General features: G+C 34.8%; 1 protein-coding gene across 2 annotated transcripts in view; it reads right to left on the reverse strand.

Annotated features, from left to right (window-relative positions):
• Positions 1 to 22164: 22164 nt before the first annotated feature.
• Positions 22165 to 27573, reverse strand: part of LOC149154079 (proteasome subunit beta type-7-B-like) — a 78756-nt gene continuing 73347 nt past the window's right edge. For both annotated transcript variants that reach the window (XM_089445920.1, XM_089445919.1), the window contains exons 7-9: positions 26388 to 26486; positions 26183 to 26273; positions 22165 to 22550 (exon numbers count right to left, since the gene is read on the reverse strand). In XM_089445920.1, the coding sequence (XP_089302046.1) occupies positions 22477 to 22550; positions 26183 to 26273; positions 26388 to 26486 (264 nt within the window). In that variant the 3' untranslated portion in view covers positions 22165 to 22476. The remainder of the gene's footprint in view (positions 22551 to 26182; positions 26274 to 26387; positions 26487 to 27573) is intronic.

Below are 27573 nucleotides of genomic sequence, written 5' to 3' on the forward strand. Positions count from 1 at the left end.
GATGTCTTTGTGGACAAGTTTTATGGTGAATATCTGGGACTAAAACGAGGCCTGTGAAGCATAAGCTATATTTGATTCTTACGAAGTTCTTCTCACTGTGGAAGCATCTGAATCCTGTAACAGAGCCTTGAGCCTTGAGGCTAATATTCTATATCTATACTCTCGTTGGAAGGCATATTCTCTATCATAGTATCCTAGTTCTATATCTAGGTGATGTGAAACTTTTGAAGCTCGTATCTCATATATATATATATATACTCGTATCTCTGATATATATATATATATATATATGCATGCGCGTGTGAGAGAAGAAGTATATTCATGAAAAAAAAGTTTGAATTGTCTTGTGGCAGCTCCTGGGGAAAATAAAAGAAGTACATGTGGCTCCTATGGCACAAACCTGAGTCTCTTATGCACACAATCTGAGATGATGATATGAACCTGTGATCCGAACCTATGGTGATTAGACCTAATCAAAATATCCATAACAAACTTAAAGAGGATTGACTTCATACTGTGATCCGAACCTATGGTGATGAGACCTAATCAAAATATCCATAACAAACTTAAAGAGGATTGACTTCATACGTATCTCCATAGATATGATATGCACGCATTATTTAAATAATTAAGGATGAATATGAAATACAGTCTGAAGTTTGTCACTCAAGGTACGTATTAGCTTATTTTTGTATCTCAAGAAAATTGGTCAGCAAAGACCTAGTTGTAAGTCTGTTTTCTTTAATCTAGTGAGGCAAGATGAATATGGTGCTCTTTAATCTCGGCATTATTGACAAGTGTGAATGTGTGACCTTGTTTTCCATGTAAAAGAAGACTAATTAAGTACAAGGACCTAGAAACCAGAGGTCTGGATTACAAGGTCAATCATGATTAAGTTTCCCTTCATTTACAAGGAGTATCAATCATATGATATATATCCTTAAAGACAACATCATATGATACCATCATAATCTGGGAAAGACAATTCAAATGTTTGCAACTGACCTGTTTGTTTACTTGAAAAATATTGCATTATGTTTAGAAGCAGGTCATGAAAAGATGCATTGTATATGACAAGACATAATCGATATGATAGGTGCTTGGACCCTTACCTTGCACATAAATACTAAGTTTCAGAGATGGCGGGATATGAATATTGAAGCATATAGGATTTGTAAACTCTAGCAAAGGTTTGAATTAAGAAGAATCCATAGCTTTTACAAGCAGGATATGACATCATGTTGAGGACAAGGATGGTGAAAAATTACTAGAAGTTCAAGATTAAGGAGTTGAATTTTGTCAAAAGACAAGTATTCTATATATTATCTCTTTGATTACTAATATTGTTATTGTCTCTACCTTTAGTCTCTTGTATATGCACTTTGTTTAATTTTATTTGTTCTTCCATAGCCTCCTAATAAATTTGCAGGACAATGATAAGAGTCGCCTAGACTTTGACAACAGATAAAAGAATTGGAAGAACATAAAGCAAGAAGACATTCCTAAATACAGGAAGAGTAGAAAAATTAAATATACATTTATTGAGAAGTCAAGATATGGCATGCACTAGATGGCAGCATGGAAGCAAGAAAATCCTCCCAGTAAGAGGGAAAGGATCATGATAATACATTTATCTCAGTTGGAAGAGTTACACATGAATTTTTAGACCACATCATGATTGAAGAAGACCTTGTATCTTGAGATTGATTGATTAAGAGCAAGAGCGATCTTAACGATTTGTTTTCTAAACATAGGACTCTTAAGTCAAAGAAAAAGATGGTGCCTTCAGAAAGAGACGAGAGAAACAATCAAAGAATCTTGTACTGATACACTACTACTGGAGACTTGAGGTTTGGGAGAAACCTAGTAAAAACTTCCTTAGTCAAGGGAAGCATGCAATCAAGATCCTCCTGAAATTTGAATGATGGAAGAGATTTGCTATGGTTTCTTGGAAAAAGCATGAAGCAAGATGCACTATAGAGGAGGAAGATATGATAGTTTGTGCAGTTAGATGTGAAGCAGTTTCATGGATTATTTGATGATGTAGTGGATTCGACCACGATACTTTATAAAGAGTATCAGAGAACCTAGTTTTTCATGGAAGATCGAAGTGTTTATGATTCAAGAGTATGGTGCAGATATGAGTCAAGGATCTACAATAGATCTCCACGAATGAACAGGTAGTTGATGTACAAGAAGTATGAGTAGTTAGTTGATGTACAAGAAGTATGAGTACTTCTAAGACAAGCTTGGGCTTCTAGATTACTCATCCCAGGTTGAGAGGGAGTGAGGTTGGACACCTAGTTCTCCTTTTGTCATGTATTGTGGCCAGGACTAACAGTGGTAAGTCAAATACATGAATATGGATAGGGAGAATGGTGTATTGGATAATCATCTTAAACAAACATTATTGAGTCATGTATTGTGGTCGATTAGGATTAACACCTTAAGTCAAGTACATTGACTTGGTTAAAGAATGGTCTGGTGGATTGACATTTCCTTGTGACAAGTAGGAAATGGTTTGGTGGAGAACATACTCTTGTGAACCTAGGTGGAGTATGTGCCTTAGAGAGGCAGTGTGGTGTCCTATTGAATGCCTCCCATCATTATGCTCTGATCTAGTGGAGAGATAGACGTTACTTTTCAAGGCCTTGGTAATTTGACAATGTTGGTTATGATGATGTTATCATCAATGATGCTAATCAATATGGATCTTTTTCTAAAGAAGTATTCAAATTGAGAATATCTAGATGATTCATTATGAATACCTTCCTAGTTAAGAGGGAGTGTTGGAATTGTAACTAGGTTCGGTCTTCATAATTGTTATTGTATCAATATTTATTTTATGTAAAAACAAAAGAAGAAAAAATAGTATTATTTTCTAGCATGTTCTTCATGCTTTATTTTGGTCAAAAGAAAATATAAAAGTGCATGTTCTCCGTGACCCTTGTAAAAGAAGTAAATTTGGATTTTTGGCAGTGTCATTTGTCCCTCCAATCTGCCAAGTCAACCCTCCAAGGAACAAATCAGCTCTACTCTTAAAGGCATCTTTTTGAACATGGAAACCACTATATATTGATGTTACTACACCATTTGGCACTATTTCGAATCATATATCCAAAAGAAGAATTACGAGCTATCTAAGGCACCATCCTTCAAAGAAAAGACGAGCTATCTATGGCATTATGCCTATGTGGAATCCGACCTACATGTGATACCAAATCTCTGTGAAATCTGAATTATTTGTTGCACCATATCTCTATGAAATCCGAGCTTCTGTGACTATGTGGAATCTGAGGTACTTGTTGCATCATCCTGAGATAAAGGGCCGAGACCCTGAGGCATATATTTGAGGTGACCCTAAAGTTGATCTCTGTGACATAGTAAAAAATTTGAAGTAGACTTGGAGGACGTTTTTGTGGACATATTTGTGACAGTGATTGTCTAGTGGAGGGCTGAATTGGCACTTGGAAAATTGTGGTTAGATATGACTTGGATTTCTCATATTGACAAAGAATCTATAAGGAAAGTATTGTAGGGTTTTCCCCTTGTGGGTTTTTCCCTAGTCTCTGGCCTAATTTCTGGTGTTTCTTGTCTTTTTGTGCATTATACTTATATAATTGCTTGATGACCTAATGAATGAAGTAAATGCTAAATGAAAAAAATATATAAACAATCACATGTAATTATTATGATCAGGAATTCATCACTATAATTGAATTTCCAATACTATGTGGATGAAGGAGAGTGGCCCTCATCATTTTACAACTAATATACTGGGAAAAAATTTCCCCTTTGGTGCTTGTTATGCATAGTAGCTCAAAAACCACCATAATAGTTGGGGGAACTCTAGTATTAGTGTGATCATAATAGAATTGATGAGCTTGATTAGATGAAGGAGAATGGCCTTCATGACTCCACCCGGTAATGCTAAGTGAGGACTTTTCTCATGACTTCAGGGTCTAGCTAGGGAGTCGCTAGTTGCAAGAAAGACTATATTGCAACTAATCCTATGGTGGGGTGGAAAGTGGCTCACCCTTCATCAATTGCAAATAGCTAATGAGTTGGATAAGATAACTACCCTTGTGGACTTAATATTTGTAATGTAAACCATGTTAATGAGAAAGAAATGATGATTGATGAAAGTGTATATTTATCTACTTGTTTGTTGAATGGATATTATGATGTATGTGATTCCTAGTTATATAAGGTGAAATAGTAGATCTAGTTGTAATGGGTGTACAGTATTCACATGCACGTTAGTCAATATTTAATGTGCTTTTATGATGTGCCTTTCATGACTATGTAAAATAATTAAATGGTTCACTTAATCATGAGGAAGATAGAATTTTAGCCCTGGTTTTGGCTAATGTCCATGGTTTGTTATTAGACATACTATAGAAACTTTAGGTCCGTTGAAGCGAACAAAGATCCTTGTGGAGGATATGGGCTTAGAGGGAATAGTGAGATCCTTGACTGAAAATGGGAGACTTAAGGGGAAAGGATATTCTTAGAAAATATGACGGAAATTATTAAAGAGTTCACTAAAGAACTCTGGAGCAGATGGATGTCTATTGAAGAGCTTGAAGAAATAATTGGAATAAGGTAGTGAGATGAAGGATTTTAGATATCTTCAGGGTTTGTTGGGACACTTATATTTTTATAAATATTTGGAGAAATCCCTTTCCCTATCAAAACCTCTTCCAACCCTCGGGGATGTAGTGATAAATCCCTTTTACAAGCCTTGGATAAATTTGGGGATCGATTCCCCTTATGCTTCAAGCTATTCACAAAATTGGGGTTTGGGGGTCCCTAGCCTTAGCCCCTAGTCATATGGTGGATAAGAGATCCATGACCAAACACTCATTATAAAGGGAGAAGTAAATAAGTTTGGATGTTGGGATACTGACATTAGGAATACCTCAAATGTTAGCCAATTACACTCCTAACACTAACAGAAAGTACCCTAGTCATTTAACTACATTATATTCGTTATTCGACATATCGAGTATCAAATCATTGGTACCAAATGTCGGGACATATGGCATCAGTCGCCAATGAGAAAACCCTAGTACTAATAGATACCAACGATAACCATCAATTAATAGGAAATTTCCATCACCATTCTACAACATCAAGTCTCAGCCACAAATCATTGCATTGAAAGAAAGGTATGTTATCAGGTGGCAGTGTATCAACCTTAGGCCATCAAACGTTGGTTATCATATTTTGGGCTACTGGGAACATTGGCCAATGGAAACCCAAGCTAAGTCATGGTACTAACAAACCCTGACACATAATATATGGTCTATGGGGGGAGGGAATTGTCAAGTGATGGATATTGGGTATCGCAATATCAAGCTTTCAAGAGTCAGGTATCAGGAGTTTGAAACCTAGCCATCGATATTTCCTCCCGATACCAATGATGTGTGATAAGGTGCATAAAAGAGTTGGAGCATGTGGCATGCTAGCATAGCATATTTGGTGACAAGCCATGTCGACGTGGCATGCTAGGAGGTAGTTGATGTGGTAAGCTAACATGGAGCACGGGTGCCACATAAGAGCTACATGGAAACTGATGTGGCTAGGTGATGTTTCATGATGACATGGCACAAGGACAAGTCATTAATGTTGTGGCATATGATGTGGTGCTACCATGGTAGGATGACATGGATCAAAATGCGTAGTGGCATGGAGGTGGTATCCAGGCATGGGGCCTTTATTATTCAACCTATGTCATAGTTTTTGTGTCCATGTGATATTAAATAATACCCGTAATCTCAATGGATATTGATAAAAACCTCCCAAAATCCTTTAGTTGAACCCCCTCCTAATACATCCTTCTAATAAAAATAAATTTTTTAATAGATATCCCCTATTTTTTTCCCATGAGGGATAGCTCAATTGGCGATTGCAGTGTTATGAAGTAATGTAAACCATGAGATTCAAGGTTCAAATCCCCCAGATCAAACCAACAAAAAAAATAGATATTCCCTATTTTTTACTGAATACCCCCTTTTATACCCCCCAATACCTATAATCCCCTCTTACCCACATCCTTCCTCCCCAGTCCCTATAATTCCCTCTTACACACATCCCTCCTCCCCAATACCAATAATATATGACTCTATTTTTCACAATTTAAATACTCTCTTTATGAATGAACATGGTAAGATAAACAAGGTGAAGTTACCATGCGGCTAGGTGGAAGCTGAGGTAGAGGTGATGTGGTATCGGATATTGGAGTTTTAGGCTATTGGGAGATTGGCTATTGGGTGTCGCAATTTCTATAGGTTGGGACCTGTGTTTTGAGCTTACCCTTTGATACTAAAAAACCCAAAACACTTGTTAGCTATTGGAGATTGGTTTTCCCATTATTTAATTGTGCTTACCAACTATTGACCTTTTGGCGTATCGAAATGTTGGCTCCTTGGACATCGGGCTTAACCAAAAATAATGTGTGTTATGTCCTAAGGGCCAAGGGCTCGATGACCTAGTAGATGAATAAGGGAGATGATGGAAAGGACAATTTTCCTCAATTGATGTTCTCTTTTTAGGTTGGGTGGATATAAAAGAAATGAGTTTAACCCAACAAAGTTTTTCCCAAGGGGGAGTTGGCCAATAGAACATCGATGGACTAGTCAAGTGAATGTGGCAATTATGGAGAATTGTACAATGTCAGGGTAATTTAAGTATATAAATTAGGACATAATGTTTGTATCAATCTGAGTGTCTATAAACTTAGAAGCACAATAGAGTTGCATAAGAGCTACATGGAAACTTATGTGGCTGGGTGATGTTTCATGATGACATGGCACAAGGACAAGTCATTAATGTTGTGGCATATGATGTGGTGCCACCATGGTAGGATGACATGGATTAGAGTGCGTAGTGGCATGCAGGTGGTAGCCAGGCATGGGGCCTTTATTATTCAACCTATGTCATAGTTTTTGTGTCCATGTGCTATTAAAGAATACCCTTAATCTCAATGGATATTGATAAAAATCTCCCAAAATCCTTTAGTTGAACCCCCTCCTAATACATCTTTCTAATAAAAATAACCTTGTTTTTAATAGATATCCCTTATTTTTTTCCCACAAGGGATAGCTCAATTGGCGCTTGCAATGTTATGAAGTAATGTAAACCATGAGATTCAAGGTTCAAATCCCCCAGGTCAAACCAACAAAAAAATAGATATTCCCTATTTTTTACTAAATACCTATATACCCCCTAATACTTATGATTCCCTCTTACCCACATCCCTCCTCCCCAATACCAATAATATATTGACTCTATTTTTCACAATTTAAATACCCTCTTTATGAAAGAAAGTGGTAAGATAAACAAGGCGAAGTTCCCATGCAACTAGGTGGCAGCTGAGGTAGAGGTGATGTGGTATCAAATATTGGAGTTTCAAGCTATTGGGAGATTGGCTATCAAGTGTCGCAATTTCCATAGGTTGGGACCTTTGTATTGAGCTTACCCCTTGATAATAAAAAAATCCAAAACACTTGTTAGCTATTGGAGATTGGTTTTCCCATTATTTAATTGTGGTATATCGACTATTGACCCTTTTGGGGTATCGAAATGTTGGCTCCTTGGACATCAGGCTGAACCAAAAAGAATGTGTGTTATGTCCTAAGGGCCAAGGTGATCAGGTGCTCAAAATTTAGCTCAAAATTCAAAGTTGTCAGGTCGGTGTGGAAACTGAACAACCGCGTAGTGCTCGTCATCCTAAATCTGGCGCAACTCGTTTCGTGTGAAACGGACACTGTATGCTCCTAGAATCATGTTCTGTTCACTTTCCCAAACAGGGGAACTTTTGTAAAAAAAATTAACAACCCAGTCAGCAGTCTGTACTTTGACGTGGCACTGACTGTGCAGGTCTATGTGGCAGTTTGACTAGTCAACGTGCTCCTTCAGCGAATGGTAGGTTAACAAGTGGCATTTTGTTATTGGTTGTAATTCGATGTTTTTGATTGGTTGGATTGGTGGCCAACCACACGCTGATATGTGGCCCAGCCGAAGGTTGCCACGTGGCAACCCGAGGGCCACCAAAATATTGGGTCGAAGTCTAGGCAGCAGCAGCAGGGGTCAAACCTGCGACCTCACAACACAAGTCCAAAGCCTCCACCAATACGCCATAGCATTAGAACTTAACATATATAGTTCGCGGGTTCTATTTGAATATGACTTGCGCACCATTTTGGGGAAGGAGCCAGCCCACAGGGGTCGGCGCTTGGTCACGACACTACCATATAACCACCAGTGAGCGGTGCAGGGGCCCAGCCGGCGGGGGCGAGCCATTGGCCCTAGCCCTAGGCACGTGGCCGCCATGTGCCCGAATTTTTCAAATTTAAGGAATTAGCGGACATTTAAAATGTCAGGCAATTTCGCTGAATTTCGGTGAAATTGTCGCCGAATTTCGGCAAAATTGTCGCTCCGTTAGTGCGTTTTGGGGCAAATTTGTAGGAAGTTGCCGGATTTTGGGGAATTTGCGATGCGATTAGCAGAAAACTTGGAAAAACCATAACTTCTTCAGTTTTTGTCCAAATCAAGAGCTGAAAGAGGCTACACATTCATTTTTGGGCATTTTGGAGCCATTGGAACAGGTTTCGGAGCTTTCTGGGCATTGTAAATTGATGTATTCACACTTTTGAGCATAATATAAAGGGTCAAGCCATTGGAATTTGGACCAAGGAGATGTAGCCCAGAAAGGGTGAACTCCTTCATCATGTGTTGCTATGATATTGTTTATGGTGATGTTTATGTCTATTATATGATGTTGTTCAGTCATTTGTTTATTTTAATTTGCACATAAATATTACTTAAAAGCACTCAAAAACTCATGTTTAAACTTGCAATTAACCTCATGAATCCTTAAGCATATTTAACATATTTTGAAAAGGAATTAGCACAACAAAACTAATTTTCCCAATCAGATCACAATGGCTCGATGAACTAGTAGACGAATAAGGAAGATAATGGAAAGGACAATTTTCCTCAATTGATGTTCCATTTTTAGGTTGGGTGGATATAAAAAAAAATGGGTTTAACCCAACAAATTTCCCAGGGGGGGTTGGCCAATAGGACATATATGGACTAGTCAAGCAAATTTGGCAATTATGGAGAATTGTACAATATCAGGCTAATTTAAGTATATAAATTAGGACATAATGTGTGTATCAATCTAAGTGTCTATAAACTTAGAATCACAATACAATATGTAAAGAACTAGGCTAGATTGGTTGTCACTTTTAAGGATTAAGTATTAAAGTTAGTTAATCAAAATCAAAACTTAGAATCCTAACAAAAGTTAAAGTTAAGCTAAGAAAACATGAAACGACACACATTGCTTGGGAAATAAAGCACACACACTTGAATCGTGAACACTTAGGATGGGGCATGCACTACGGTCCCTCACACAGGTCATAGTCTTCTATGCAATCATGTTCAAAAATTTGCATGTTCCCACACTCAAACACTTGTAAATGACCAAAATTGGAAACAATGATTAAGGGGTTTTGGTTTAATGGATTGGTAATGCACAAGGGCCTTTCTTGTTAATGAGAGCAAGTGGACACTCTGGTAGTATTTTATCCAATCTAGTAAACTTCAACCTAACACCACTTAAAAAGGTAAGAATGCACTATGGCCTTCTCCACTTATGAGAGAGAAAGTGGATAATCACTTAAGTAGTATTTTACTCAACTTATTAGTTTTATGTGCCTAAGTCATTGATTTAGTCTAGGAAAGCAAGAAATGAATAATAATTCTAAGAAAGCAAGGAACTATGGTGTTTATTGATACAATACTAAGTGAAAATTTGTGAAAGAGTTAGGGTATTCACCAAGAAAGGTAGTGGATGGCACTCTTGGTCCTTTACTCAACTTGTCAACTAGCTTGTCCTCATAGGCAGCAGCTACCCTATGATAATTATAGCTTATGAATAGCACTTTGAACACTAATATATGAACATCAATGTGTAATAAAATATAGACAATAGTATATAGTAAAATATAGCAATAAGCTCACATGTAAACTACAAACATATTAGCATAAAATGACTAGTATGCACAAGATAGTGGAAATTGAAAATTAAAAGGTATGAATACGAAAGAAACACTTATCAACAATATATACCAAAGTTGAACATAAAACAAAATATAGTATACAAACTTCAGTAGTGAGGGGCCTCCACGCCTCAGCAAGCACACCAAGTGACTACCAATGGCTTGAAATCAAAAAAATTGCATATATTTTATGCAGGGAAAATTTTAAGAACCACCCTAAATTTATATGTATAATAAATGGGCTATTCCCCATGATACATAGGAAAAATGGGAGGCGATTTTATCTATAATATAATATGTATATATAATTTTTTTTGCGAATCTCTCACCAGATTATATTATCTCGTACAATGATGGAGAATCTTTCAATGAATTATAAAATCTTGTAAGATCTTGACAAATATTTTATTGAATAATAAAACATTGGGAAGTCTTGGCGAATGTTTTGTTAAAGTATGAAACCATATATGATAATAAGAGAACATATTCATTAAACTGTAATATACTAACATACATGTTTGGAAAAAAGAAACATAATTTTCTCTTCCTACAAACAATGTTCCAAGTTTCAGTGGCCGTGTTTCTCAAGGTTCTTACAATACACTCTTTCATATGCTTCTATTAGTTTTGAAAATATTCCACAACAAATTTCTTGTAGGTGTTGATATTGACAACATACATGTTTGGAAAAAAGAAACATAATTTTCTCTTCCTACAAACAATGTTCCAAGTTTCAGTGGCCGTGTTTGTCAAGGTTCTTACAATACACTCTTTCATATGCTTCTATTAGTTTTGATAATATTCCACAACAAAGTTCTTGTAGGTGTTGATATTGACAACGAATTCTATCAAGGTAGGAGAGATTAATCTTTTCTCTACAACTTTTGTCAAGCTACAACTTTTTTCAAGTTATCAAATTTCTTTCTTATTCCATAGACTCCAACTGCGAGATAAAAAAAAAACACATCAAGTTTGTTTACCCCAACACGCCAACAAATAGCAACCCCCAACTATATTATATAAGAAAGTATTAGGTATCCCAAAAGCTTGAAGGGGATCTAATTGAAAGAAGTGACCATTGTGAGAATCCTTCCAATCATTATATGAATATATAAATGTAGATTTATTATTATTTTAATTGGAAATCTTCAATTAAATAATAAAATTTAATTACGTCTCTCCCAATCTAAATTGCTTATTAGCATAATTCACTACCCTCATAGGTCTCGCATTTTTTAACAGCGTTGTAACATGTAGATTAATTTCCTTTTTGGTGAACAATCTCCACCTTTTAGGAAAATATAGTGCAGTAGCTCCAACCCCTACAAATCATTAGGACAAACTAAGAATAGCTACAGATCATTAGGACAAACTAAGAATAGCACAGAAGATGAAAGGTTGAAAAATGGTGAGAAATATTCTGCGAGGGTGATGCGGAAAGAGTGATAAGGTTTCATTGTTTTCAAATTTTTTTTGTTAAATTAGAAAAAGTTAAAAACCAATATTAATGGAGATATTGGTATTTTTTACTATATTTTGTGAAGAGACTAAATGTAGCTTTAACCATTCACCTTAAGATGTTTTTACAATATAATTTCCTAAGTCTATGTAATATCTTCATTATCATAAAAACCAACCTATACTCATCTTAACTCTACATCTACCACTCTTGGGGGGATGAAATCTATTTATCCCTCTTAGCACTTGGTAGACCCAGAATTAAGATGGATCTAAGATGATATAATTTCCCCTTTAAATAGTCTATGCTCACATGAATACCATAGTATTACCATGGGTCAATACCACGCGTTATCATAAACCTGGATCTTAAAAATTACTATTAGTAATTTATAAAAATTAATAAAATTAATAATTGATTTTTATTTTATTTTTTTATTTTAACCGAGTTAAAATGTTTAACATACATTAAATTACAACATCCATTTTTTACTCTTAATCCACCAAGGCTTGAGGGATCAAATATTTTTTCACTTTATGCTAGTTTGCATATCACGATATTTGATCCCTCTCGGGGCTTAGTAGATCCAGAGTAAAGATGGATCTATGCTGGTTTAATTCCCCATTTAAATAGGCTACATTCCACGTGACATTTTTATTTTTATTAATCATAATATTAGGGTTAATAATGTATTTTTGCATGGTATTAATAATAATCTAACCCATAGTATTTTGCCCATAGGTTTCACCTAAATATAACACATTTTTTGAGTGTCCTTAAATATAAGGTGACTTATGGAGTAAATATAAAAAATGTTTATTTGTTTACCATACCTCTCGCTTATTTATATTTTTATTAATTTACCATACCTCTTTTACAAATATGGTATTTGGCCCATAGGATTCACTTAAATAAAACCTCTTTTTGAGCCTTCAGAAATAGAAAGAAGGTTATGGACTAAATATAAAAAGAGGTTTTATTTATTTACCATACGTCTAGTTTATTTATATTTTTATTTATTTACCATACCTTTTGAGTAAGTATAAAAATAGATTTTATTTATTTACCATACCTCCACTTTATTTATATTTTTATTTGTTTACACCCTTGCATGTATATAAAGTGACTTATGGAGTAAATGTAAAAAATGTTTTATTTATTTACCATACCTCTCATTTATTTATATTTTTATTAATTTACCATACCTCTTTTATAAATATGGTATTTGGCCTATAGGATTCACTTAAATAAAACCTATTCTCGAAAATTAGGGCGAATGGAAAGTTGTAACTCCTAATTTCAAGCGCTAAATTTACCTTTTTTTACCCTCTCCCTTAAAATAAGGTGGACTATTTGAGGCGATTTGTAAAAATGTACTATGATACAAAATATTCGCCCACTAAAAATTTAAAACCCCTTAATTTCGCCTAAGGGCGAACATTCGTCCCTAAAATTTTCCATGATTTTATGAAATAAACTTGAAGCAAACTTCAAAATTGAAGTGTGAGCTTACAAATTATTTCTTCAATGTCTTTAGAAATAGAAACTTACTTAGCAAGCACTATCTATGTTGGGTGTGCAGCCTTATTATCTTTTTCAGCCGCGTTTGGATCCCAGTCCCCAACGGGTGAGGAGGGGCTCTCCCCCCCACTAGGAGCATCGCCCGAGGGGTCCAAGGAGGACAGCACCCCTAGTCAATTTGGTTCGTTCATTAGTCGGAAGATCTGATAGTAGAAGTTATGTTAATTTAGGGTGTTTGGCCCTAAAAGGAACCATCTGTTTATATGAGGGAATTGTATTGTGGTTGTTTATTATTATTTTGTGCAAGAAAGAGAGAGGAGATTATGTGAGAGCGAAGAGGAAGTTACAGTGGATGTGTTATAGGTTGTCTCCCTTCATTTCTCTGTTTATATGAGGGAATTGTATTGTGGTTGTTTATTATTATTTTGTGCAAGAAAGAGAGAGGAGATTATGTGAGAGCGAAGAGGAAGTTACAGTGGATGTGTTGTAGGTTGTCTCCCTTCATTTTGTTGGATAATATATAAGAAAGGACTAGTTGTTCCTCCGTGGATGTAGCCCAAATTGGGTGAACCACGTATATCTATCTGTGTCTCTCTTGTTTTATGTGTTTTTATGTTTGTGTTTCTGCAATATTTTGTGTTCCATTGCTATGTTATTTAATTTCTAACAATCTACTTTTATAAGCAAAAGTAAAAACTAAAAACCCAAAACTCCTCATTGTTTCTCTTTTTGGGTTATCTGGGGACTGTAGATAAATCAAATCGACCTTTCTCAAGGCTAAATTGTGGAGAGAATCATAAAAAAAAACAAATTTGAGTGAAAATATCAAAGTTTCCTTGTGTTTTTTCTACTAGATTGCATGCATTGACCAAGCATCTCAGGGTCAATTTTGGTTGGGTGGATAAGATTTTGTCCATCTTGAGACACTAGGAAGCAAACCCATGTCTCATTTCACCTAGGTGCCTTGCATGTATGAGAACGAATGATTAATTGTGAGAGTAATTGTTGTTGTAACTACATTTTACAATGCAATTATTCCATAAATTTCTAAAAATTAAAAATACCAACTAAATACCTTAGGGAATGTATTATTTAGGAAAAATATGACTAAATGACATTCAAAGTAACTTGAAATGGATTCACTAAGGCCAAATGGAATGATAAACCATAGAAAAATTATGTCATAATAGAGCACTGACATCTCCCCCAAACTTAGAGTAGAGCATGTCCTCAAGCTCAAAATTGTCTCCTAAAATTGTTTCTCAAAGCTATTGTTGTCCCTATCAGATAAATTTTGTTGCTTGTAATAAGATGTCCACATTATCACTCGATGGCGCTTGTGATGTTTGTCCTTTTGATTTTGGTTTCTTCATGAGCAAGTTTACTTTGAGATTTTTGTTCTTATCTTTGTGGGCCTTCTTTTCATACCAAATGTAAGCTCGTTTTGATATCATATCATTTTCTTGTAATTTCCTATTTTCCACAACCTTCTCATTTTCTGCCACCAAGGTTATATTGTGCCTGGTGAGTAACTCGTTTTGAGTTTTAAGGTATCTCTTGAACACTCTAGTTTCTCAAGTGGTTGTCTTCATTCTCTTAATTTTCTTTTTCTTCTTATCTAGGATTTTTCTTAAGAAGGCATAGAAAAAAATTTAGTTTCTTTAGGAGTATGTCCCTCATATTTTCTTCAATCTCCTCATCAGTGGGAGTCTCGTCAATAAGAATATACTCTTCAAGTGGTTTTCATTTATCTTCTATGGATGATTGTTTCTCTCTATCTCTTGTTTCTAGCGACTTTATATAATCATACAAAGTTTGTGACCTTCATCAATGTCAACAGCGCTTGGAGCATTCATTGTTCTTGGCATTTTATCTACATTGATGAATGTTGGATCTTTCTCTTGTTCTTTTTGTGACTTTCTTGGTCATTGATCTTGTAATTCTCCTCATGGTCCTTTGACTTATTTGTTGTGCATGTTCCTTCTTTTGTACTTGTACTTGTTCCTCTTATTGTATGTATACATGTTCTTTTTGTTGCATGTTCCCTTATGGAAGTTTCCTCCTCTTCCATCAGTTCGTCTTCAGTGATTGTGATAAATTTATTTTCTCTTAAGAATGACTCCCATGTTCAGTCCCTAATGATACACACTTCTTGTTTCACTTCCAAGATGTCTTTCTATCAATTTGGCCATTTTAGTAAAACTTCTCATAAAATAATAGGGAAAGTTCAATGGATTTCCCCCCTCAAATGTTGTAACACCATCATATGATAAAGGTAGATCAAGTTGAATCTTTCTTCACACTTTTGCACTATTAAAGTGACCTCATCCCAAGGATATCTAAGTCATCTACTATGCATACCTCTTTTCCAATAGGGATGTGTTCTTGACCTCTTGATGAAGTATGTCCATGGTTTGTCATCTAATGGCGTGTTTTAATCCATTTCTCACCCTATTGAGGCAATCTTGTAACTTGACTAAGTTTACGCTCTGATAAGTGAATTGTGAGATTGCTTATCTTGGCACACCTTCCATCAAATGTAGTTGCAAAGGCTTTTGAGACATTATTGTTATAGCCTTTGAATTTTGAAAGAAAATCTACCCAATTCCTTTCTTCCAAAATTTTAATGGTATCATTGTTATATTTTATCACATCAAATCCATTGGTTTCAGTTCTTACTGCCATATTTGAATCCATGTGACACTTCCTCTGTCAATATTGTATGTTGATGCCAAGTAACTCTCTAAAAAATATGCTACATTATTGTTGAATAGAGAAAAATGATAGTGTTTTTATCATTGGCATGCCACAATCTCGAATATAAGAAACAAGGCATAACTCCTTTAATTTCTAGGAATCAAGAGCAATGTATCTTTGATATTTTCAACTACAAAAAGAACCAATTCTTCAAAGGAAAACCATATATCTAAACCATGATATCTTTCAAAGAAGTGTAAGTTTGAAAACTTACCCCAAGTCTGAGTAATTTTCCAAACATTTATGACCTATGTGACTTGAAATTCCAAATAAATTGTATCTCTTCTTTTTTTGTGCATGCATACATCGATCTTATGACTAAGTTGATCCTAAAAATCTTGAACAATAGAAATATAAAAACTTTTACATGCTAAGTGAATATTCTAAGTGACAAATACCATGTGAAAGTTTGAGCAAAGGACCCATGTTTGCCCTCTGATTCTCACTATAAATACCATTTAAATACCTTCTTGACCTAGGGCTATTTCAAAGTATCTTTGTTATCTCAGTTTCTTGGTTGAAAATTGTTGGTATATAGAACAAAATCGATTTGAGAAGAAGTTGTAGTTCAAATCAAATTTGAGTAGGGAAACCTTTTTCTTTGAGTGAGGTTTTTAGAGTAAAATGGTTGTGAATTTATTTTGAAAATGTTTATATACCCAGGAATGTAGATATACATAGTAAAATCGATTTCAAGAGAGATCATTGTGAATTGAAATCAATTTTGAAAAATGAATTGAATATAGGGTTCCTGTGTCATTTCCCTGCGGGTGTTTTGTCAAGTACTATTATAAAATGGTTTCACTATTCTTAATTTCCTTCACTTATGTCATAGGGTGTAGCTCAAAAAACATTGTCTTTTCTTCTCCTAAGAAGGAAATTATACATACCTTTGTCCCAACAATTTTGAAACTCAATTCTTGCTTTTTTGGCCACCAAAAATATGCCATGTTTGCTCCATCTCGTGATCCACCTTAATTGCAAACTTGTGCTTTGTTTTAGCTAGAAAATAATGCTTTGTCTGGTGATGAACTCGACCTCTAATCAAATATTAGACTTAGCCCTCTATCTTTTGTAAATTTCTATCTTTGTGGCTGCAAATTTGTGGTTGATAGAGCTATAGACTTGTCAACTAAGCCCACACCTTATTCAAATCTATTTAAGTTGTAAGCTCAAAAAAGGAAAAAATGAAACCTAGCTTCAAAAACTATTTCCCTCCTTTGAAAACCTTTTCAAAATTTGTTTATATGGTTCAAGGCTTAATATGGACTTCTTTCAAACCAAAGCGCGGAATAAGAGATCAAATGAGGTGTAGAACGAAGTATTGAAAGAGTCATTTTCAACTAAGAAAACAGAGTATAACAACTGAGTTGAGTTTTGTCGCTAACAAACTTATCTTTTAGTAACTCTTATTAGTCTTTTTTGGTAGGTCGACTTCCTTGCCATCGTGACTCATAAGTTTACATGTCATATCCATATGATGGAACTTTGATTGCCCATTTTTAAACCATCACCTGCTTCATTATAAGTTTGCAATCCGACTCGGTGTAATCATTGCTAACAAACTTCTCTTTTAGTAACTCTTATTAGTCCTTTTTGGTAGGTCAACTTCCTTGCCATTGTGACCCATAAGTTTACATGTTTCCATATGTTGGAACTATGATTGTCCATTTTTAAATTGTCACCTCCTTCATCATAAGTTTGCAATCCCACTCAATTTAATCATTGCTTTCTATTTCATGACAAAATTCATTTATTGTTGGTGACTATGTCCTCATTTCTCAACATAATTGGGTTGCCTCTTTGAACCTGATCACTTTATCATTAAAATCTTTGTTTTGGAGTTTTTGACATGTCCTTATCGTGAAAAGTGTTGCTATGGTAAAGTATAAAATGATCTACAATATAGCAAGGTATGGAGCAAATATGGTAAAGTACAAAGCAAATATGGTAAGGAATAGTATGATAATGTGGTAATGAATAGAATGGTGATGAAAAGTAGTAATCCAATATGGCAAATACTGTAAGATAAGTTTTAATATGGAATTTTTTTAAGGGAAACAGAAAATTTTGGGGTATTTATACCACTAACATTTTTGTGATAAATAAATCCTAATATTGGGGTAATTATACCACTAACATTGTAAAACAAATTATCAAACCTTATGTTTGTTTATACGGTTGGTTGTATGTTGCTTCATGTTGACAGGGTCTTTGTTGATGATGTGATAGATAGCTTGAATCTTTGACGCCTTGGTTAATGTTGGGGTAGCCTCATTTTCAGATTTTTGCCTTGCTCTTTCTCTTTGGTGGAGCTTTTGATTATTTTCCCTTAGTTGCTTATTCTCTTTTAGTTGATCAACTTCCTTTATTAGAGATTTTTGTCTTGAAAATACTTCATTTTGTGCCTCGAATTTTGAGGGATGTTGCCTAGAATATCGCCAAAAGTTGTGATATCATTGAACTTAGGAAATAGTGTTTCCTTGTTACTAATTTGTTGTTGATCATCTCCTTGTATTGAACAAGGGCTAATGCTATTTTTTGTTGGAACTTTGAAATAACCTGTCATTCTTGATTAGACCATCTACAAAACTCTTCAAAGATTGAAGTAGTTGCCTTCAAAATGGATTGACTGCATGTAGTGGAACAAGATTAAGACCTATGTATATGTACATCATTCCCTTGAACTCATATATAATATCTAAAAGTAAAAGATCTATATAAGAATTTGAAAAACCTTTTCTAAAGCATTCTCCTCAAATTATCCTAATCGTCATTAGAGAATACAACTTTGAAACAAAAACCACTGGAAGGATCTTTTATTTGAAATTTTAATTAGCAAATTGCTTGGTTTTCATATGAAAGTTCAAGTTTAAGTTGTGTTTAGAACCTGATATTTCACAACCAAACTTTTTATTACTTTTTTTCTTTTTCATATATTTTTTTCTTCTTTTTTATTTTTTAACAGGAAAAGTAAATTTCCTGATGGCAAGGTAAAAGTGTTGTCGTCAATACCATAACTCACATCTCAACTTGTTGAAATATTATAGAAATAAAGTCTTCATGGATTGGGGGTTTGTTGTAGAGTTTTAGTCTATGGCCATTAACAAGAAACGAAACGTTTTCCTCGTCGGTTATCTTCATCTTGATTGATCCATATTGATCATCTCTTCTACTTCATGCGAGCTAATGAATGGTGAATTTGCCCCCCAAGTCTTTGAATTTGGAATTAAAGATCAAAGCCCAACCACTACTTTGAACTCCACAATGAATTTGTCATGCCATTTTGATCTTTGTTGTTGGATTATCATATTATGTTGTAGTGCTTCTTGTTTAATTTCATCAAGTTGATTCAATTGCATGATTTTTTTTCATTTTGGGCTTCAAATAAATCTAACCCTATTTTTGTTGCTAATCTAAATGTATGAACTTGGAATTCAATATAAAGGAGAATTTACTTACCAAAACAAGTTCATGAGTAAAACTAGTAACATTTTTCCAAGTTGTTCTATATGCCCACAAAGATATTGAGAGCCCTACCCGCCCAGTCTTTTCCATGCAATTGGAATATATTAGTCGTGATTGTTTCTAGAATCTTATTAGTTGACCATACTTAGAATCTTATTAGTTGACCACACTTAGTCATTTATTTGTGGGTGATAACGAATTGATTTCCTATGTTTGATCTTGTATTTCTCCATTACTTCTTACACTAACTTGGAAGTGAATTGTGCTCCTTGGTCGGTAGCAATTTCTCAAGAGACTGTAAATCTGACAGAGATGTCTTCAAAGAGAAAATTGACCACTAACTACTCAAAAGCTCTTATGTTTTAGTTTCTCCCATTTGGTAACATAGTACAAACCAGAATGTACTTCTTTCCTTTTGATTTAAGGTTGATTAGACCGACAAAATATATAACCCATTTTTCAATAGTTCTAGAAGAAATTGTGGCTGCAAGAACATTTCATCAGATGCTATTGGTTGGCCACTCCTCTTACAGTGATCACAACTTCAACATATTGTCTTACATCACTAAACAGAGATGGCCAATAATAGAATTGATTAAGTATTGTATATGCGGTTTTTTTGTCTACAAAATACCCACCATGGGGTCAATTAGGGCAAGAAGATATCAAATATTTCATCTTCTCTAACACGCCATCTAATAACAAAATCAAATCCTATATAGAAAAAATTTACATTAATCCAACTATATCTAACACTTGCTTTACTTTCTTTATCTTTTTTGCATTAAAATAAAACCTTAATTTGAAAATGAATTTAATATCTATATAAAATACACATTTTCAAAGTAAATTTAATATCATCAATCTCTCCAAATAAACAAACTTGACACTCTAAAAAAAATTAATTCTAAACATAAAACAAATAATTTTTCATTTTATAATTTTTCATTTCTTATCAAAAGACATTTTATCAAAATTGTCACCACTAAATCCAAACCATAAAAAAATCACATTAAACAATGTGGACAAAATATATAAATAAACAAAAATAACCATCACATTATATTTTAATAGAAAACAAAAATACAATACAATTTAAAAAAGCAATGCTACCAAGTAAATTTAATTAAAAAAATATTTTAACAAGAAAATATAATGCAAATCAAAATAATATAAAATAAAAATTTTAAGAAAAATGTTTGAAAAAACAAGTTCACAGTTCTATCAAAATTGATCTTAACATTAATCTTTAACATCATGTATGAATCGACAAAAGAACCGTAAATTTCATATTTGTTTTAAAATCATATGAAAATGGGAACGAAGAGAGAAGCAATCTAGTCATTCAAAAACAAATTACCAAACTCTGCATATGTCTACATATCTACCAAAGCTAACAAAAAACAAAATCAACTATGTTTAACACGCATACTTATTTTATTGTTAGCCCCCAAAACAACCCACATTATAACATACAAACATATTTCTTATTACTAATTAGTGTTCCTTGAAATCTTTACTGCTTTGAACAACTTTGGATTATATTTTTTAATATAAAATTTGTGTGCTACCATGTTTCGTAGCTTAACCATCATGTATGTCATTATCATAAATAGATTTCCACATTGGAAAATGCATAAACTCAGAGGTTGTCTGCACCTCTGCACGTCTTACAGCGGTCACAACCCACGCACAACCCGTCATTTAGTTGTCATGCAGCGGCGCCCTTCACAGGTCGCCTGCCCAGCTCGCCTTGGAAGCACTGCCCACCGCTCGACAGACTTGTGGACTTGCCCGCCGAACATGCTCGCCCGTCCACAAACCTTCAGCTCGCCCGCACCCCGAACTGCAGCTCGTTTGCCTGCTGCAATGCGGCCGCCCGCCCGACCTATGGTCCGCCACCCGAGTTCGTTGCTCCTCGACTTGGTGTTGCGGCTAAGAATCGTCTGCACCTCGCCTTAACTCATTCGCTCAACCCTTAGCTCACCCTTTCACTTAAACTCGCACTTGTTGATTTAACTTCAAAACTTCTTGTCATTCTCCATCCAGAGTCTGCGTGTTTATCTCTCTCACACATATATACAGGAAATTGAATATAATAGCTGACTTACTTATCAAAAGTGCAAATACTGGCTGAAGGTTCTATGGCTGTGGAGGAGGTTAGGGTGGGAGCCACCTTTATCTCCCTAGTAAATTTTGGGATATTAACTACTCATCTCCCTCCCAGTCTTTCTTTTCTACAATATGGCTGGACAGTCCTGTCGTTTCTCTCTGAAGAGTTTGTTTTTGTTGTAATCTTTATTTTTTGTTACGTTCCAGAAATAGCCTCTTGATAAACTAATGTATGTTGAACTTTTTTGATGAAGACGAAAGCCCAAATACTCATACAAGAAAATGATGATTATTGGTCAACTTAAAACAACAAGAAAATGTGAAGGCAAAGTATGATGACTATTGATAGTGGATCTCATGGCAAGCTGCAGCTTTGGATAAAATTGTGTATGGCTCAGTCAATGTACTGGTTATGTAGAGTGCTGATAGCACCTGATTAGTGTTATTTTCATTCTCCTTAGAATGGAAATTTACATTTTTCTCTTTCAAAAAAAATTCCAAATATTTAATTATGAATAAACATGAAATTACAATATATGTATATATATATATGAGAGAAACTTTCCTCGTGTAAACATGAAACAGCAGTTTAGCTTTATATATAAAACTCCATGTTATATAGCAACACCAACACCTGAATTATTCTCTCTCTCAAATTAATCCATCCTTCTCTCATCACATCATATAGCTCATAGATTATTTAATGTTATGATACAAATTTTTGCAGAGAGTGAAGATCTATTTAGAATATGTTGGATATCTGTGTGATGTTCCTTTCGCAAAATCCATTTCAGGGATCGAGTCCCGATTCATTAATTGAATGGAATGGTTTCCAAATTATGTTCAATGACTGTGAAGGATTCATTTATAGGAGAAATAACTATCCCAAGAAATACCAGAATTTATCACTGCAAAATAAGATGGTTTCAGAATAGCAATGAGTGAAGTAATGTTAAACTGAAAACTGCATAACTGTCCCATCACATCAACAATAAAAACAAATCCATAAACAATACTTTTTCCTCGGGAAAGATGCAGGAAGCCTCCTTTCATTAGGCATGCTTTCAGTTTCTTACTCTGCATTACTCACTCTTCCATAGCATCCCCTTCAATAATTTGCACATGCTCTTTCAAAGGGATTATTTTCGTTGAAAGAACCTCTGTGCATTAAAAAAGAATAAATTAGTAGTCAGGAGATGAAAGACAACAATTTTTTTTCTGAATTAAAAATTTTATAATAAAGCCCCAAATCATTCTTGAAGTCACCATATAATCAATGGTTCTGAGAGTAAATACTAAAACAGTAATGTCAATCTGGTACCAAAATATTCCAACCACCAGTTACTAGTTCCTTGCTAGCAAATAGATGTTACTCAAAGACGTTCTATAACTTGACTTGCTTATTGCAGCTATATGACATGACCTATTAGGCTATTATGGTGTCAATTATGCAACAGATTTGAAGAAATATGCAGAGAAATCTATACCAAACAAAGTGCACTATAATCTTGATCAGTGCAGTCAGAATTATCCAGAACTTTAAAAATGCAGTATTCAAACATCCCTTTCCTATTAAAAAATCTTGAAATTTGAATTCAAGAAGCCCAAACAAGATGAAGTCATGGGATACCAGTAGAAAGGAAATGATGGGGTTTATGGATTTATGGCCAGTACACTCGATAATATATGGAAGACAAGAAATAAAATGGAAATGATTATAGGTGCTTGTGTATTTACTCGATTATAGGTGTCTGCATCTGTGTATCTCCTAACTTAGCGGAATCTAATGTCAACCTAATGTAAACCATAGTTCAAACTTCAACCTAACGTCAGAGGATTTGAACAGAAGGACTCAAGTTAACACTACAAAAAAAATCGTGACAACCATTCAGCAGTAAGCATGTACTGAGGATGAACAAGTCTCCAAGGATTTTTCCAAGCCTCAGATCACTCTCTGTGTATTGATCTCTCTCCAACACCTTTATTCCTGAGATTTTAACATTTTACAATTTTTTGGTACTTGCCTGCATTCAATTCCGTAAGGGAAAACCTAAATTGTTTTCAAGGCCAAAACCCAAAACCAACGGCAGATACAACATTTAAGAATTCACCAACTCATAGCATTGTTTGATGAGAAAGACAAGATACTACAATTTTATTCTTCAATTGGCATATCCCTCCTCATATTGACAGATTGCAGTACAATTTAGTAAATTACTGTGATTGCATGAACATGGACCAATTGGATAAAGGTCCAAGACATAACATTGACTCATACTGTTTATTGCAAAATGTATCGGCCTCTTTATAATAGCTCCACCAGCATGCAATCAAAGCTTAGACTGGAAGCTTGAAAGAGAATCCAAACACGGCTCAATACTTATTCCAACTTCACAAATTTTACAGGCAGAGATCATCTTTGCAGAGCTGTAGACTAGAACATATGCCTCAAAACATTAGCAAGTAGTAATCATGGAGTTTTCAAACTAAATTTTTCCCTTTCAAGCAAGATAAAATGCTCTCTCCTCGCCTACATCTACAATGCTTTCCCCTCACCTCCTAGGATGTAGGCTATATCTCCCAACAATTCAAAGATTCTTTGCTTTCCAGTGATGCACTAGCATGAGGAAAAACCTTTTGTCAGATGAGTTGCATGAAAATCAGCTAAATTTAAGCTGTTTTCTGTGATTTCAGAGTCTAAGAAATTCTTAAGGCGAGATACTGTTTTGTATTCTCCATGCAAGCAATCATGTCAAACATTTTCCTAGACTACTTTACATTCAGGCATTCTTACTTCCAGTGATTCCCTTTTGTTCCATACCATAGTAGCAAGATTCAGCCGTGGTGGCCTTCACTGTACAGAAGTTTGGCAACAGTATGAAATTCAGCAAATTTTGCATTAAGTATATTGTGCAGTCAACCTACTTTTCACTCTATTTGATACCAATGGACCTATAAGCCCCAAATAGCAGAAACACAGCTTAAAAAACTCAAAATTATTTAATTTAATTATTAAGAAACAAAACACAACTAAAAACCCCACAAACATAAACTAATTGCAAAATTTTCAAGGAATTCAAAATGAATTATTTATTTGGTTTACTGAGTGTTCCTGAGACTGTATTCTTATAACTATGGAACAAAATGCATATTTTCATATCTAGGAGATGTATACTTTTGTATTGGTACCAAACAAGATTTCTTTTTCATTAAGTTTTTTGCCCGCACTTCAGCTTATTGGAATATGCATTCATATTTGGATGAGAACTTAGCAACATCAAGGTTTCTCCTTACGTTCATAGAAACTAATTTCTGTGTTTCCTTACTCGGTTAAACTGCATCGTTTGAAAGGAAATAGTTATGGTCTGCACCTAACACATCTCCCTCATTCACTTCTTTGTTTTCCTCCAAAGTTTCACTTTCCGTGGATTATTCTTCTCACAATAGATACTGTCCTTGGGCACTTTCAAACCCCAGTTTCTACTCTGCCAAGATATTCTCCACTTCATGTTTCTTGCCATTCAGAATTTTTTCTCTGAATCATTCAGTATAATTGTCTTCTGCTTTGTTCTCTGTTCTTTTATCTGGTCCTCTGACAGATGGCCGTATTGTACTCTCTTTATTATGTCTTCGCCTTCTTCTAATTGCATGTTCTGGAAGGATTGCTACCCTCAGTCTGTTGAATTCGTTCAGGATTCCCTCTTCCTGCCTCCTCCCATTTTGCAGTCTAGTTTTTGTTCGTTTTCAGTTCTCTAGATTTTCCTTTTTTGGGCCATATATTGCACAATGCACATGAAAGAATGTTTTGCATTTTAAGACCATGTTTTTTAAATCCACTTTATTCCATCTCAAAACCAGGAGCTCTAAATTTAAAGAAGCCAGAGTCCTTTCTTAAGTTCCAACATAAATTCCAGCATGATCTGACATTTTTTCTTTTGTGACTTCTGAGACCTTTTGCAGTATGAGTTGGCTGCTCCCTACTGTTTCAAAAATCATGTGCCAGAATTCAAGGGGAGATTTGGTAATATCACCTAAATAGAGGCAGTTGTGAATCCGTTCTCCAAATGATCAAAATGCACTGTCCAGTATTTCAAAAACAGTCCCACTCTCTTCACCAACCGTCCCTGTCTCTCTCCTCCAGCAAAATAACTACAAAAAATTCCAGTTACCTCAAGCTGATCCCTGGTGATTTAAGTTTTTTGGTATCCAGTTCGGAATAATTTTATAGGATTGATCATAATCCCAAAAACCTACAGATATAGTTCAAGCTTAACATGCTGTCAGTCAGTGGTTCAGGGTTCAAGGCTTACTATGGCCTCCTCCACTTAACATCGCACTCCATTCTCTTCAAGGCTTAAAGAAAGTTTTTGTTTACCCTTGTTCTCCTAGAACCCCCCCTCTCGCTCAACTTTGATATAAACATAGATACTAAATACTGGCATTCTTTAGTTGTCGTTTATTAGACTGATTATAATATTGCTAGAATTTTATTATCTTGTCATTCTAGTTTTAACTTTTAAGTAATGATCTTTTCCAGGAAATATATTTTAGTATTAAAATTTTGATTGTGTATATCATTATTTTAATATTAGAATTATACTAGTATAGAATTTAAGTGAATATGACTTTTATACTTCAGAGGCTTTAAAGGCTACTGTAACTTTCCCTTTAAAAACAGATGCAGGTTAAAGACCCTTAAACCATTGCATTTTCCATATATAAGCACGCTGTCAAAATTATTGAAATCTCTGGCCACAGATATGTCACATGCACAGCAGTAAATGGTACTAACCTGTATGTCCCTTGGCAAATGAATAACCTTTTGAACTAATATAGGTACGTGGATTTGGAAGCGCATAATTCCGTAAATATTCTCTTTGACCCTGGGCAATAACCACCAAGATTTAAATCATAAAATCTTGACAAAACAAAAAATCCAGGATTTAGCAGAATTCCCTACACAGGAAGCAATTATTTGTCAAGTTTTTAAACCACACCTTTGTTATCACACATACGTCAACATTACTTCCACTTCCCAGATCATTGAAGATTCCAGAACAGATTGCTTCACAAACCAGCTTTATTCCCTCCTCTCTCTGAACAAAGGATTAATATGTAACATGTTAGACAATTAGTAGCTAGAGACTTGAAAGTTTCTTATTGATAAAAGTATTCATGTTTGAGTTAACATCAAGAACCAAATAATAAATGTTACTGGTACTTAGAGTAACAAAAAAACATCCAATATAATACTAACAAGTTATACTTGTCCACACACACACACACTGTTTACCAGATGGAAAAAGATCTAAATCATGTAAGCTTATGAATGGACACATCGATCCAGATCTAAGAGAGACTGACTCTGTGTGTGTGTTGAATTTTAATGACTGAAGCCATCTAAATATGGATCCCATCCTTTTATCATTTAGCAAGAATCCATTTCCAATTGGATTTCAAAATGGAAACAGATTTCATACAAACCCTGTAACGTATCTGATCTCCTGTATGCATTGCAAGCTACAAAAGATGCCACAACAAAAACTCAAAATAAAGGGAAAATAGGAACATGTCAAATAGGGACTAAACTGCCATTGTATCATGTTCAATATATAATCTATGATTGCAATTTCCGACTTCATCAGCCCCAAGAGTTAGCTCAATTGGTTGGTGCCATTGTTGCCAGGTCATTGCTGGTAATCCAGCATGCTGTGCAGGTGCCCACTAAGTCTACACTGCCCGCTTCACACTGGATACCATCCTCAGAATCGAAGAAAGTAGCCAGTAGTTTCCTGAGGATTTATATCCAAGGAAAAAGGAAATTCTAACTTATCACTAAAATGTACAAATCATCTGATTCATTTATATATGTAATCCATATATACTTTTTAAAACCCTAATGTGACAAATTCACAAGCCATAAAATTTTAAATATTCGATGCCTCCTAATCCAACATTTCTAAATAAGTACATATATCATACATACATACATAAAGAGAAATTTTTAGAACAAAAACAATTGAATGGAGAAGCAGTAATTGACTGAGATTGTGAAGACACATCACAGTTCATAACATGCTATACATGGTGGAATACAAATTAAAAAGATTAGTTACAAATAGTTGAGAATTGATCAGAACATCTTGGCACAACTCCAATACAAAGCTCAAGAGTTTGATTCTG

The sequence above is a fragment of the Pinus tabuliformis genome, chromosome 9, assembly GCF_031772625.1.
Source record: "Pinus tabuliformis cultivar Carrire ecotype Pingquan chromosome 9, CPIR1, whole genome shotgun sequence".
Taxonomy (NCBI): domain Eukaryota; kingdom Viridiplantae; phylum Streptophyta; class Pinopsida; order Pinales; family Pinaceae; genus Pinus; species Pinus tabuliformis.